This window comes from Bos javanicus, chromosome 1 (assembly GCF_032452875.1).
Source record: "Bos javanicus breed banteng chromosome 1, ARS-OSU_banteng_1.0, whole genome shotgun sequence".
Lineage (NCBI taxonomy): Eukaryota > Metazoa > Chordata > Mammalia > Artiodactyla > Bovidae > Bos > Bos javanicus.
Window position 1 is genome coordinate 21,529,631 of NC_083868.1, and position 16,658 is coordinate 21,546,288.

The 16,658-nt window shown below is 35.9% G+C and overlaps 1 protein-coding gene across 6 annotated transcripts in view; it reads right to left on the reverse strand.

Annotated features, from left to right (window-relative positions):
• Nucleotides 1-16,658, reverse strand: part of USP25 (ubiquitin specific peptidase 25) — a 159,220-nt gene that overhangs the window by 14,845 nt on the left and 127,717 nt on the right. For all 6 annotated transcript variants that reach the window (XM_061428785.1, XM_061428715.1, XM_061428651.1 and 3 more), the window contains one exon: nucleotides 103-281. In XM_061428785.1, the coding sequence (XP_061284769.1) occupies nucleotides 103-281 (179 nt within the window). The remainder of the gene's footprint in view (nucleotides 1-102; nucleotides 282-16,658) is intronic.

Genomic DNA, 16,658 nt, shown 5'->3' on the forward strand with positions numbered 1-16,658 from the left:
GTGTGAAATACATATTCAAAAATTGCACTTGGAGCTATAAGAACAACACGGGCAATTTGAGCACGTGAATAAAATACTTAACATTTTGTATTTTCAAATTACCTTTCATCAAAACTCAAATTTCTATCTGCAAATTGTTCTAGCAATGTTTTCTCAATGATTTTCTTTGGAGCCTGATTCTGGATAAAGTAGACTATTACATGATGTAAACGATAGTCTGTTTCTGGTGGGGTATCTTCTTGGGCCAATTTAACCAACCTTGAATATTCCAACTTAATTGCCTAGAAAATACAACAAAATGCCAATCTTAGTTAATTATAATAATTCACATCCTTCAATATTATAATTATCCTTATATTCAAATATGTTTTCCTTTTAAAATATTCCAAAAAATGTAGCTGTATATCTAAGAACACTGTCCCATGTTCCATAGTTTAAATACATCTAAGCTTACCATGAGTTATTTTGCAAAACTTATCAGAGTTTGGTCAAAGTCTATTCAGAGGCATCAGAAGACTGAGATACTTGGTATATCTCCTAATCTATGCTCCCTTTGAAGTACACCTCTAATATCTAAAATTCTAGGGTTGAGTTGTAGGTCCCTAGAATATTCATATCTGAAAGAAAATGGCTGGCTCTTAAATGGATGATAATAATACCAGCACAATTAACTTTAACTGTAGAGCTTACAATTAAGGGATGAAAAAGTAAGCCTTTTTTTTCACCATACATTTTTGTTTCAAAATATTTGAATTTTACCAGTGTAATGTTTATCAATGAACACTATCACTATTACTACCTTGATACTGAGCTTACCTTTTATTTGCAACTATTATGAGAAATAATAAATACTAATGTGTGTTCCCACACATAAGCAAATTATTTGAAAAATATTTGCTCAGAGAAAAATGTATAGAGATATATATATCAAGTACTGCCATATTAAGAAGCCCATATAATTAAAGATAACACTAATTAAAATATTCGTTTAATTTAGACATCATATCTAAATTATTTTCTACTAACCATAAGACATTTGGAGCTACATGCAAAATATGTTACAAAAAGTCCATTCTATTGGAAAGGGTTTTTTTGCATGCGTTTCCCTAAGCAATTCTTGGCCATCCAGATACTATCACCTATTTGGCTGTATTATATAGAAGTGAGAAAATGTACCTGAAAAACAGTAAATGGAACATTCTAGTTATATGTTTTTAACTTAAGGGGGGGCTAGTAAGTTCTTTCTGTACAGATTAGCATTATAAATAGAATAAGATAATTACGCTATAGATAAAATAAATTATTCCAACTTTATTTTAGATATACGTATGCCATTCTAAAGTTTTATTGCTGTGCTAAAAAAACAGTCATAAAAATTAACTATATTTGTCATGTAAGGCTATCATGACTCCTTTACTGCATGCTTTGCTTACAAACTCTTTAATCTTTCCAATTTGAAATTTAAAACTTTTCCAATTTGAGAAAAAGGCACATGGTCATTTAATAACTACACTACACTGAATTTGAGAGTAAGTGTAAAACAAAAAGTAACTGTTTTTCCTCTTTTGGCCCTTTAGACAATGATTGCCATAGGCTATCAGAAGGTTTTCGTGTATTTAAATATTTCAGATGTCATCATTTTGGCTGAAACTGGTATGACCAAAATAAAATTCTCTCTCAAATAATAATATAGGTTTAGATTATAAGACATTATACTACTAAATGATTATCCATTCTCCCACCACCCTTCAAAATGCAGGCTGGGAGATTATATATATATATATATATATATATATTTTTTTTTTTTTATAAATAGTAAACAGATTTCTATTAGAGAGTTAGATTATCTGTCAGCTTCAAGATGATGTTTACCTCTTGATTTTGCTCTACTTACGATTCTCTGAATTATAATGAGTAAATACCAAACTCATAATTTATAGGTATTTTATTAAACCAGTAGAGGTAGAATTGCACTTCTAAATTTGTAGAGCAATTTTTCAAACACAAAAATACTAAATTTTATTAGCATAAATTATCAATAAATGTTGTTTATCATTGTTTTATCAACTTCCTTCTTAAAAAGTTTTCTGACTTTCAAAATATACTGCATCATATGTATTCCTTCAAATTTTCAAAGAAGTGTTCCATGCTGGTGTATTCAGGAGATCTCTACACAATTTACAGTTAACATTTAACGGGGTCCTACTACTCAGGCTCAACGATACCTGTTAGGTCTTATTTCCTGTTACTCCTCTATTTAGATCAAGCTCCACTCCTCACAAATGCACAAGCCTTTGTTTCTTAAGTTCTCTACTTGGAAGACGTCCTTGACCATCTCCCATCAAGCCACATATGATCCATTCAATTAGACCGGTTAAAACTCTTTTTGAAATCTTCTTCCAAATGATTTCTAGTTTGACTTTTTTCTACTTTTCTGAATCATATGATAAAAATACTCTACATGTATTACTTCTTATAGAAGTTACATCTGGGCTTCCCTTGTGGCTCAGTTGGTAAAGAATCCGCCTGTAAGGCAGGAGACCTGGGTTCGATCCTTGGGTTGGGAAGATCCCCTGAAGAAGGGAAAGGCTACCCACTCCAGCATTCGGGCCTGGAGAATTCCATGGACTGTATAGTCCATGGGGTCACAAAGAGTCGGACACAACTGAGCGACTTTCACTTTCACAGATTATTTAAAATACCAAATAAACAAATATATAGTATACTCTGGAGGCAGTAAGATCTAAGGTAAGATTAGCTAGAGTAAAATTCAGAAAGCTAAATATATCATTTTATTTTAAAAATTGATAGTGTACTAAGAGATACAAAAAATCTACTTCAAATTCCAGAGGATCAGAATCATATAGGTTATAGTCTTTGACTGTATGTTATATAAGTAGGAATTAAAGGTAACTCCTAAACTAAACACTTAGAAATTTAAAAGTATTCTTCTATAAACTGTTATTGGACCAAATGAATCAAAATGATAATATTGGGAATATGAAATATCAAAACCTAAAGGACACAGCCAGATTGGTACAAGGGAAATTTCAGCTGAAGCAACATAAAATAACATTTCAAGAAGCTAGAAAAAGAAAATAAACCAAAATAAAGTAGAAGAAAGAAAATAATGTGGCAATTGGATAAAGACCACCAAAGGCTTTTTCTTTCCAAAAATCTGAATAGAAGACCAAAAAATGGAAGAAAAACAACATTAGAAATCAGGAAGGTGGTAATACCAAAAATACAGGAAAAGGTTTTAAAATTTATAAAAGAATAATACATATAAGTTTATGCCAATAAACTATAACATCCTTATTAAACAGATGATTATCTAGGAAAATATAAGTTACTAGAATTACTTTACAAAGTAATTTACTTTACTTTACAAAGCAGAAAAACTGAAGAGACCCAGCAAAACTACAGATAACTGAAAACGCTGCCTACAATCTATACCCAATAAAGGAATTAGGCTCATTTTGTATTAGAGTTGTGCTGTTATAGCAAATCTTCAAAGACCAGATGACTTCTATATCTAAACTTCTCCAAACAAAATAAGGGGTGAAATTTCTTTAATATTATATAAAACTAGTATAATCTGAATATCAAAAATTGACAAATATTTTTAAAAAGGTTAATTTTGCATATGAACATAGATGCCCAGACTGACATCTAATTTTGATAAACTTCCTTGTATACATAAAGAAAATATAAGAAGAGATAGTGTTTACAATGATTTTAAAAAATGATCAATGCTAAGATCCTTCCTTTCCAAGAATTAGGCATTAAGAAGAAATTTGTGCAGAATCTTTAATAGATGCATTTAAAAAAAATGCCTAAATTCCAATACCAATCAGTTTAAAATAAAACTCTTTAACTTTAAATTTAAGAAACTGTCTTTATTTTTAAATCTATAAGAGAGGAGCTATTAAAAACCAACACTACACCTCCTATTTAATAATAAAACACTACAAACAAACATTCACATTAAACTCAGGAACTAAGCAAAGGAGTTTATCACCGTTATTTTATTCTTTAACTATATTCTGAAAGCCTGAATATATTTCAGAAATGAAATAAGAAAAAGTATAACAAAAATTATCCTGGTAATGAGATAACTGAGGCTTCTCTGGTATCTCAGTAGTAAAGAATCTGCCCACCAATGCAAGAGACAGGGATTAAATGATCCCTGGGTCAAGAAGATTCCCTACAGTAGGAAACAACTCACTCCAGTATTCTCGCCTGGGGAATCCCATGGACAGAGGAGCCTGGCGGGCTACAGTCCACAGGTTTCACAAAAGAGTCAGACAGGACTTAGTGACTAAACAACAAAATGAGATAATTACTAGGAGGCAGTTTACTGAAATAATCAGGAGAATCCACTGGAAAGCTATCAGAAAAAGTAAAGTAATAAAGTAATTTGATACTATATGAATAAATACAAGTAATTAGCTTTCCTACTAGATACTCTACCAATAATTTGTTATTGAGGATAAGTAACTCAATTCACAGAAACAATTTCTACACATCTAAGATTAGATTAAAAAAGAAGGTATAAGACCATGCTGAAGTAAAATAATAAAACCTTACTTAAGGACCTTAGAGGGGCCAAAAAAGTGAAGAGGCATATCTTGTTCCTTTCTGAGAAGACTCAAAATACTGAGAAATATAATTATCCACCTCACTGTAATAATATGAGGTACAATCAAATTCTGAAAGGATTTGAGAATATAGGTGGCAATTAAAAATTATCAAGACAGAAAAAATAAAGCCTGACAAACTTTCCATTTATTTATTTAAATTAAACAAGTGACTTTAAATTCATAAATATTTTGACTGGGCAAATCTACTATGTTATGTTCACTGAATTTTCAATAATATATTTAAGTTGGTGCAAAAGTAATTATGGTTTTAGATCCTGAATTTTAAATCATTATTATAACTAGGCTCAAACACATCTTCTATTAATCAAAACAGGAACCACTGCAATCAACACATTTTTGCCAGTGAGAAGTGTTTGTTTACTCCTGTAGGGTAAAAATCTGTGCTTCAGGATTCCACAAACTCTTGGAAAGCATCTTTCGCCTCCTGCTGGTTGTGGAAACATTTTCCCTTCATAAAGTTGAGATGCTTGAAGAAGTGGTACTCAGTTGGCAAAAGGTCTGGTGAATATGGCAGATGAAGCAAAACTTCGTAGCCCAATTCGTTCAACTTCTGAAGCGTTGGCTGTGCATGACACACGGTTGTCATGGAGAACTGGACCCCTTCTACTGATCAATGTGGTCTACAGGCATTGCAGTTTTTGGTGCATCTCATTGATTTGCTGAGCATTCTTCTCAGATGTAATGGTTTCACCAGGATTCAGAAAGTTGAGGTGAGTCACAGCAGCAGCAGACCACCAAACAGTGACCACGACCTTTTTTTGATTCAAGTATGGCTTTGGGGAGTGTTTTCGAGCTTCTTCTCAGTCCAGCCACAGAGTTGGTCATTGCAGTTGTCTTATAAAATCTACTTTTCATTACACTTCACAAACTGATTAGAAATGGTTCGTTACTGTTGCAGAGATTAAGAAGTGATAACACATCAAAACGAGTTTTTTGACTTGTGGTCAGTTCATAAGGCACTGCTTATTGAGCTTTTTCACCTTTTCAATTTGCTTCAAATGCCGAACGACCATAGAATGATTGATGTTGTGCTCTTGGGCAATTTCTTGTGTAGCTGTAACAGGATCAGCTTCAGTGATGGCTTTCACTTGGTCACTGTCAACAACCAATGGCTGGCCACTGCATTCCTCGTCTTCAAGGCTCTCATTTCCTAGACAAAACTTCTTGAACCACCACCACACTGTACATTTGTCAGCAGTTTCCAGGCCAAATGCATTGTTGATGTTGCGAGTTGTCTCCACTGCTTTATGACCCATTTTGAACTTGAACAAGAAAATAGTTAAAATTTGCTTTTTGTCTAATATCATTTCTATAGACTAAAGAACATATAAAATAAACAGCAAGTAATGTCACTAGCAAATAACATAAAGCAAGAAATGTGCATTAAAATGATGTACAACATAGTCACATTTAAGAATGTACATCAAATTACAAAGTTCAACAATGCAAAACTGCAACTACTTTTGCACCAACCTAATATGTATAAGAACATTCTCAAAAATACTGGAAATGATCCTAATACCCAGCATCAAAAACAGTAATATGGCATTTAATAATAGTTACAATTTGTGAGCATTCTTTATGTGATAGACACTGTCCAGTGATGTCTAACATGGATTATCTCATTTAATTCTCAAGATAACTTCTCATTTATAAATTGAAAAACTGGCCGTGATAATTTCAGTAATTTGCCTAAAATCACACAATTATTAAGTGATAAAGCTAGGATTTAAATCCAGGCATCTGATCATAAAGCCTTTGCCAGTAACAGCTCATGTGGGACAGAGCTTCCTAACTTAAGCCATGAGTAAGTTATAAGGATTGAGATACTAATCCAATCAGATTTTATGGTGGCCAGATCCATAACTAGATTCATCCTTGTTTGTCATAACAAGGAAAAAATTAGAAAGCCCTGCTCTAAAAAAGTGTTTAAATAAACTTTGGTAAGTTCAACAGGAAATAAAATGCACCTATGAAAAATCTACAAATCATGACGTGACTAAATCATCCACCACATTACATGAAAAAGAATGAGAGAAAAAGACTGAAAGAAGAAACTTCTATTTTTATTTAAATTATAACATATGGATGAGTACTGAATATCAGTCTTATTTATCTAGAAGCATATATGAGAAATAAGAGATTAATTGGGGAGAGAGGTTAATTGTGGAGTGGAAATTAAAAACTGAGAGAGAGATAGGCTGAGAACAAGGTGGCAGAGGAGTAGGTGGACGTGGAGTACATCTCTCTTCATGGATACATCAGGAGTACACCTTCAGACACAGAGGTGCATGCGGAACACCAGCTGAGAGAGGACAGGAATGTCTGATGAGTGGAAAGGAATATATAGAACCACGCAAAACTCGGTAGGATGAAGGAACTAGGGGGAAAAACAGGAATGTTAGTAGGACACTAACTACTGGGTGGGGGAATTGAAGCAGGGGTACGATCCCCACATCGGGGCAATCATCTGAGTGATAGGAGAAACATTTTAGGATGAGAGTGAAACAGCTGATCTGTGGCAGCCTAAATGGAATGAGAATCAGACAGTCTTTGCCGCAGCCATACATACCCGGGACAGTGACGTAGATCCCCTGGAAGGTGCAGCGTAGCAGCAGGGAGCTGGAGTTTAGGGATTGTGGAGCAATCCCAGGGAGAGGGCTGCTGTTGACTGCGGAGACACGGGCAGAGGGGATGTGAGGGAGGAGACTGTGGGGGGAAATGCCTGTGGAGGAAAGTCGGGCAGCGATGGAAGCAAGGCAATACTGCTGAGTCACACGTAGGGGGTGGAGCCATCACCACAGCCTCTTTCTCCCCACTTGCCAGCACTGGCAGCTGAACAATACAGAGGGTGAGCCATCAAACGCCTGACACACTGAACTACAGAGCAGGACCCCACCCAGGGTGCCCCTCTAAGTGCCAGATGCACTGATTTACAGAGTAGGACCCCAACCGGGGGGCCCCTCTATAGGCCTGACAGAGAAGGACCCCAGGCTAGGGAGCCCTCTAAGTGCCTGAATGGGTGGAGCTGTGGAGAAAGACTGGCCAAAGAGGTATTCTGATTGCCAGCTACAAGAGGCTCGAAAAAAGACTGATAGGGCCATAACTCCTGCGGAGGAGGCAGTTTATGTCCCTGTACACTTGGCACTGCCAGGGTCCCTGCAAGCCAAGCAGCTGTGCCACCTTCATGTTCAACTCTCACTGGGGCAGAGCTGCCACAGGCAAAAAAAGTCTTGCATCTATGTGCACAAGGTCGCTTTGGTAATGTCCGACTCTTTGCGATCCTGTAGACTGTGGCCTGCCAGGCTTCTCTGTCAGGGAGGGGGGGATTCTACAGGCAAGAATATTGGAGCGTATTGGCCAGTACTGGTTGCCATACCCTTCTAGAGCACTATATTTCCTGCTGCCCTAGCCTCCAACTCCCCTGAGTACCTGGTGCTGCCAGAGCCCCTGCAAACCAAGCAGCTGCACCACCTCCACATCTGGCCTTCACAGAGGCAAACCCAAGTCCTCCAGGGCAGCCTCAAGAGCAAACCCCAGTGGACAACCCACATGCAGAGGTGTAAATAAAACCACAGTTGAAACCCAGGAGCAATGTGACTAAGGAAGAAGACTCAAAATCTTCCCACCAGCTGTACAAGATGCAGATGAAATTTACACGATCAACTAGGCTGACTCTGCATCTATGGAATATATAAAACATCATTGAGAGCTCCTACAAAATAAAACACACTAGTTCTGATAGCTGTGGAAATTGGAGGCAAGAACACACAGGAGTAGGACCAGATTAGAATCTGAGCTGGCCCCACAACAAGTCCAGATATCACAGTGTTGGAGGGTATTCTAGCGAGGTGAGGTTTACTATGACTCCCAGTGAGGGAAAGGACTCTGACAGCAGTGACTCACAAAAAACATTTATTATTCTTATGTTTTGACTTGTTCTGTATATTCTTTTGAATTCCCCCCATCCTGCAGTTGTAGTTGTCGATTTTATTGGCACTACAAAATCTAATTAAGCTTTTGAGGTTTTTTCTTTTCTCACATTTTTTTATTGTTGTTATAAACCTCTGCCTCTACATGGGGCTTTTGCAGTTTTGGGGAGCTTTTCTTTTTTTTTCTTTTAATTTTTTAAACCTATTATTATTTTTTCTATTAAACCTATTACTATTATTATACATTTATTCTTTTGTTTGCCTTTCCTACTGTTCTTTTCCAATGCAGTTAACCTTTAATGTACATAAAACTTCATCTACTTAAATTTTCATATCTATCCTTTTTTTCTTTTCTTTCTTCCTTTTCCTCTCAACATATTTGTTAGTTTTATTTTCATTGCTTTATTCCCCAATTGGCACCTTGCTTTAGTTTTGTTTTCCAGTGTGTGCTTTAGTTTTGTTCCGGTAGATATAATTTTTGGTTTCCTTTGTTTGCCAAGTCAATATATTGTACTTTATTTTTGTTGGACTGGTTTGATTTTGCTTATGGGTGTATATGTACATGTGTATATTCAGTCACACTTTTTATTGTTGTTATAAACCTCTGCATTTACATTGGGTTTTTGCCATTCTGTGGAGTTTTCCTTTTTCCTTCCATTTTTTTCCCTCTTCTCTTTTTTCTTTTCTCTTTTTTATAATTTTAACTTTTACTTTTTTAAAACCTATTATATATTTTTTTACATTACTGCCTTTGTTTGCCTTTCCTACTGATCTTTTCCCCTTGCAGTTAATTTTTAATGTATATAATAAATCTTCTTCATCTACCTCTATTTAACACTACATATATATTTTTTCTTTTCTTTCCTTTCCTCTCAACATATTTGTCAGTTTTGTTTTCATTGCTTTATTCCCCACTTGGCACTTTGCTTTAGTTTTGTTTTCCAGTTTGTGCTTTAGTTTTGTTCTTAACTGGTAAATATAATTTTTTATTTCCTTTGTTTGCCAGGTCAATCTATTGTACTTCATTTACGTTGGACTGTTTTGACTTTGCTCATGGGTGTATATGTGTATATTCCATTATTTTCATTATTATTTGCCTAACTTTGTAACTGCAATTTGGGGTTCATCTTTGTTTTCTCATTTTTTGATAGTTGTTTTAATCTCACTTAATGCCACAAGCCACTTGTGGAATCTTTGTGACCAGAGAACATGCCCTGAGCCTTTGGAGTGGGAGCACTGACTCCAAGACCCCAGACTACCAGAGAACTAACCCTAGGGAGTGTCAAATAGTGAGAACTAACACAAAGGAAACCACTTGAATACAAGACCCAGCATCACCCAACCACCAGTAGCAACCTGTGCAGGATGCCTCATCTGAAAAACAAACAAAACAAAAATGCAAATCCAATCATCAGCAGACAGGATTACCACCTCACTCAGCCTTGCCCATTAGAGGAAAAACAGACAAACAAACCAACACAGCACAAATATCACCCTACGTGAAGTTTACACAACTTAGGAGGAAAGAAACCAAAAGGAAGAATTCAACCTTGAAGCCTAGGAGAAGGAGACCTCAAACACAGTAAGTTTAAAAAAAAAAAGAAAATGAAAAGGTAGAGAAATACTACACAAATGAAGGAACAAACCAGAAACACAGAAGTCCAAATAAATGAAGAGGAACTAGGCAAACTACCTGAAAAAGAATTCAGAATAATGATAGTAAAGATGATCAAAAACCTTGAAAACAAAATGGAGAAAATACAAGAACCAATTAACAAAGGCCTAGAAGAATTAACCTGACCTGCCTCTTGAGAAACCTATATGCAGGTCAGGAAGCAACAGTTAGAACTGGACATGGAACAACAGACTGGTTCCAAATAGGAAAAGGAGTTCGTCAAGGCTGTGTATTGTCACCCTGCTTATTTAACTTATATGCAGAGTACATCATGATAAACATTGGGCTGGAAGAAGCACAAGCTGGAATCAAGGTTGCCGGGAGAAATATCAATAACCTCAGATATGCAGATGACACCACCCTTATGGCAGAAAGTGAGGAGGAACTAAAAAGCCTCTTGATGAAAGTGAAAGAGGGGAGTGAAAAAGTTGGCTTAAAGCTCAACATTCAGAAAACTAAGATCATGGCATCTGGTCCCATCACTTCATGGGAAATAGATGGGGAAACAGTGGAAACAGTGGCAGACTTTATTTTGGGGGGCTCCAAAATCACTGCAGATGGTGATTGCAGCCACGAAATTAAAAGACGCTTACTCCTTGGAAGGAAAGTTATGACCAACCTAGATAGCATATTCAAAAGCAGAGACATTACTTTGCCAACAAAGGTCCATCTACTCAAGGCTATGGTTTTTCTAGTGGTCATGTATGGATGTGAGAGTTGGACTGTGAAGAAAGCTGAGCGCCAAAGAAGTGAAGCTTTTGAATTGTGGTGTTGCAGAAGACTCTTGAGAGTCCCCTGGAGTGCAAGGAGATCCAACCAGTCCATCCTAAAGGAGATCAGTCCTGGGTGTTCACTGGAAGGACTGATGCTAAAGCTGAAACTCCAATACTTTGGCCACCTCATGCGAAGAGGTGACTCATTGGAAAAGACTCTAATGCTGGGAAGGATTGGGGGCAGGAGGAGAAGGGGACGACGGAAGATGAGATGGCTGGATGGCATCACCGACTTGATGGACATGAATTTGAGTGAACTCCGGGAGTTGGTGATGGACAAGGAGGCCTGGTGTGCTGCAATTCATGGGGTCATAAAGAGTCGGACAAGACTGAGTGACTAAACTGAAACTGAGAAGAATTAAAGAATAATTATACAAATAACACTGTTACTTAAATTTAAAATACTCTAGAAGGACTCAATAGCAGAATATCTGAAGCAGAACGAATTAGTGAGCTGGAAGATAAAATGGTAGAAATAACTTCTGAAGAGCAGAATAAAGTAAAAAGAATGAAAAGAACTGAGGATAGTCTCAGAGACCTCTGGGACAATATCAAACGCACCAACATTCAAATTGTAGGGGTCCCAGAAGAAGAAGAGAAAAAGAAAGGGTATGAGAAAAATTTTGAAGGAGATTATAGTTGAAAATTTCCCCAACATGGAAAAGGAAATAGTCAATCAAGTCCAAGAGGCAAAAGAGCCCCATACAGTATAAACCCACGGAGAAACACACCAAGACACATATTAATCAAACTAACAAAGACTAAACACAAAGAAAGAATATTAAAAGCAGCAAGGGAGAAGCAACAACTAACATACAAGGCAAACTCCATACGCTTAGCAGCTGATCTTTTAGAAAAAACTCTGTAGGCCAGAAGGGAATGGCAGGATGTATTTAAAGTACTGAAAGGGAAAAATCTACAACCAAGATTACTGTACCTGGCAAGGATCTCATTCAAAATTGATGGAGAAATGAAAAGCTTTTCAGACAAGCAGAAATTAAGAGAATTCAGTACCACCAAGCCATCTTTACAACAAATGTTAAAGGGACTAATATAGTCAAGAAATACAAGAGAAGAAAAAGATCTACAAAATCAACCCCAAACAAATAAGAAAATGGTAATAGGAACATATAGATCAATAATTACTTTAAATGTAAATGGATTAAATGCTCCAACCAAAAGACACAGACTGGCTGAATGGATACAAAAACAAGACCCATATACATGCTGTCTACAAGAAACCCACTTCAGATCTAAAGACAAAAAGTGGGAGGATGGAAAACTACATTCCATGCAAATAGGAAGCAAAAGAAAGCTGGAGTAGCAATCCTCATAGCAGACAAAATAGATCTTAAAGAATATTACAAGAGATAAGGAAGGACACTACATAATCATCAAGGGACCAATCCAAGAAGACATAACAATTGTAAATATATATGCACCCAACATAGGAGCACCTCAATACATAAGACAAACACTAACAGATATAAAAGGAGAAACTGACAGTAACACAATAACAGTTGGAGACTTTAACACCCCACTCACACCAATGGACAGATCATCAAAACAGAAAATTAACAAGAAAACACAAGTTTTAAATGATACATTTAAATGATACATTAAATGATCCATCAATGAGATGGATCTCATTGATATTTTCAGGACATTCCATCCAAATGTAGAAGAATACACCTCTTCTCAAGTGCACATGGAACAATCTCCAGGACAGACCACATATTGGGTCACAAATCAAATTTTAAAGAATTGAAATCGTATCAGGCATCTTCTCTGACCACAACACTATGAGACTAGATATCAACTACCAGAAAAAAACTGTAAGAAACACAAGCACATGGAGATTAAACAACGCATTTCTAAATAACCAACAGATTACTGAAGAAATCAAAAGGGAAATCAGAAAATTTCTAGAAGCAAATGACAATGAAAACACAACAACCCCAAACCTATGGGGTACAGCAAAAGCGGTCCTAAGAGGGAAGTTTATAGCAATACAATCCTACCTCAAGTAGTAAGAAAAAATTCGAACAGACAACCTAACTTTATACCTAAAACAACTGGAAAAAGAAGAACAAAAAACCCCAAGATTAATAGAAGGAAAGAAATCATAAAGATCCAAGCAGAAATAAATGAAAAAGAAATGAAAGAAACAATAGTAAAGATTAATAAAACTAAAGGTTGGTTCTTTGAGAAGATAAACAAAATTGACAAACCTTTACCCAGACTCATCAAGAAAAAAAGAGAGAAGAATCAAATCAACAAAATTAGAAATGTAAAAGGAGAGGTTACAACAGACAATGCAGAAATATAAAGGATTATAAAAGACTATTATGGACAACTATATGGCAATAAAATGGATAACCTGGAAGGAATGGACAGATTCTTAGAAAAGTTCAGTCTTCCAAGACTGAACCAGGAAGAAATAGAAATTATGTACAACCCAATTACAAGCACTGAAATGGAAGCTGTGATCAAAAATCTCCCAAAAAATAAAAGCCCAGGGCAAGATGGCTTCATAGGAGAATTCTATCAAACACTTAGAGAAGAGCTAATACCTATCCTTCTAAAATTGTTTCAAAAAACTGCAGAGGAAGGAACACTTCCAAACTAATTCTATGAGGCCACCATCACCCTGACACCAAAACCAGACAAAGACAACACAAAAAAAGAAAACTACAGGCCAACATCACTGATGAACATAGATGCAAAAATCCTCAACAAAATTTTAGTAAACTGAATTCAGTGACACATCAAAAAGCTCCCACACCAATGATTAAGCTGGGTTTATTCCAGGGATGCAAGGATTCTTCAATATACACAAATCAATCAATGTGATACACCATATTAACAAACTGAAAGATCAAAACCATATGATAATCTCAATAAATGCAGAAAAAGCCTTTGACAAAATTCAGCACCCATTTATGATGAAAACTCAAAAAAATGGGCACAGAAGGAACCTACCTCAACATAGTAAAGGCTATGTATGGTAAGCCTACAGCAAACATTACTCTCAATGGTGAAAAACTGAAAACATACCCCCTAAGATCAGGAACAAGACCAGGGTGTCCACTGTCAGCACTATTTTTCAACATAGTTCTGGAAGTCCTAGCTATAGCAATCAGAGAAGAAAAAGAAATAAAAGGAATCCATATCAGGAAAGAAAAAGCAAACCTCTCACTATTTGCAGATGACATGATTCTGTACATAGAAAACCCTAAAGATAGTATCAGAAAATTACTAGAGCTAATCAGTGAATTTAGCAAAGTTGCAGGATACAAAATCAATACACAGAAATCACTTGCCTTTCTATATACTAACAATGAAAAATCAGAAAGAGAAGTTAAGGAATCAATCCCACTCACCACTGCAACAAAAAGAATTAAATATCTAGGAATAAACTTACCTAAAAAGACAAAAGAACTGTACACAGAAAATTATAAGGGACTGATGAAAGAAATCAAAGATGACATAAACATATGGAGAGATATTCCATGTTCCTGGGTAGGAAGAATCAATATTGTGAAAATGACTATACTACCAAATGCAATCTACAGATTCAATGTGATCCCTATCAAATTACCAATGGCATTTTTCCCAGAACTAGAACAAAAAATTTCACAATTCATATGGAAACACAAAAGATCCTGAACAGCCAAAGCAGTCTTGAGAAAGAAGAATGGAGCTGGGAGGAATCAACCTTCCTGAATTCAGATTATACTACAAAGTTACCATCATCAAGACAGTATGGTACTGGCACAAAAACAGAAATAGAGATCAATGAAACAAGATAGAAAGCCCATAAATAAACCCATGCACCTATGGGTACCTTATGTTTGACAAAGGAGGCAAGAATATACAATGGGGCAAGGACAGCCTCTCCAATAAACGGGGCTGGGAAAACTGGAGAGCTACATGTAAAAGAATGAAATTAGAACACTATCTAACACCATACACAAAAATAAACTCAAAATGGATTAAAGACCTAAATGTAAGACCAGAAACTATAAAATTCTTAGAGGAAAACATAGGCAGAACACTCAAAAACATATCAAAGCAAGATCCTCTATGACCCACCTCCTAGAGTAATGGAAATATAAACAAAAGTGAAGAAGTGGGACCTGATTAAACTTAAAAGCTTTTGCGCAGCAAAGGAAACTATAAGCAATGTGAAAAGACAACCCTCAGAATGGGAGAAAATAATAGCAAATGAAACAACTGACAAAGGATTAATTTCCAAAATATAGAAGCAGCTCATATAACTCAATGCCTGAAAAACAAACAACCCAATCAAAAAGTGGGAAAAAGACCTAAACAGATATTTCTCCAAAGAAGACCACAAATGGCTAACAAACACATGAAAAGATGCTCAATGTTGCTCATTTTTAGAGAAATGCAAATAAAAACCATAATGAGATATCACCGCACAACCGGTCAGAATGGCCATCATCAAAAAATCTACAAACAATAAAAGCTGGAGAGGGTGTGGAGAAAAGGGAACGCTCTTGCTCTGTTGGTGGGAATGTAAATTGATACAGCCACTATGGAAGACACTATGGAGATTCCTTAAAAAACTAGGAATAAAACCACCATATGACCCAGCAATTCTACTCCTAGGCATATACCCTAGGAAACCAAAATGGAAAAAGACACATGTATCCCATTGTTCACTGCAGCATTATTTACAATAGCTAGAACACGGAAGCAACCTAGATGCCCATTGACAGATGACTGGATAAAAAAGTTGCGGTACATATACACAGATGGAATATTACTCAGCATTTGAGTCAGTTCTGATGAGGCAGATGAACCTAGAACCTATTATACTGAGTGAAGTGAGTCAGAGAGAGAAAGATAAATATTGTATTCTAATGCACATATACAAAATCTAAAAAATTGGTACTGAAGAATTTATTTACAGGGCATTAATGGAGAAACAGACATAGAGAATAGATTCATGGACATGGGCAGAGGGGAGGAGAGGGTAAGATGTATGAAAACAGAAATGTGGAAGCTTACATTACCATATGTAAAATAGATAGACAAGGGGAATTTGCTGTATGGCTCAGGAAACTCAAACGGGGCTCTGTATGAACTTAGAGGGTTGGGATGAGGAGGGAGATGGGAGGGAGGTTCAAACGAGAAGGGATATATGTATAACTATGGCTGATTCATGTTGAGGTTTGACAGAAAACAACAAAATTCTGTAAAGCAATTATCCTTCAATAAAAAAAGAAAAAGATAAAAAGTGAGAGAGAAATGTTTACATTCTATGTTTTGATATATGTGTATTTTATTAGTTTAAACATCACTTTCTCTAAGAAGTCCTCTTGATAACATTTCTGATTTTCCGTTAAATGTTCTTCCATGTCAAAATGCTACTTTATCATACTGATTATAACTCTAATTAGTATTTACTTTCCCCTAGAAAATAAACTTCATTAGGGCAGAAACTTAGTCCATCATTTCCCTGGCTATATTCACTAGTACGCTGATATAAATACTGTGATATAAGCACATAATAAATACATTTTGAATATGCCCATCAACAGAATGGGACAAAAATAGTGTAGTTATACAATGGAATACCATTAAG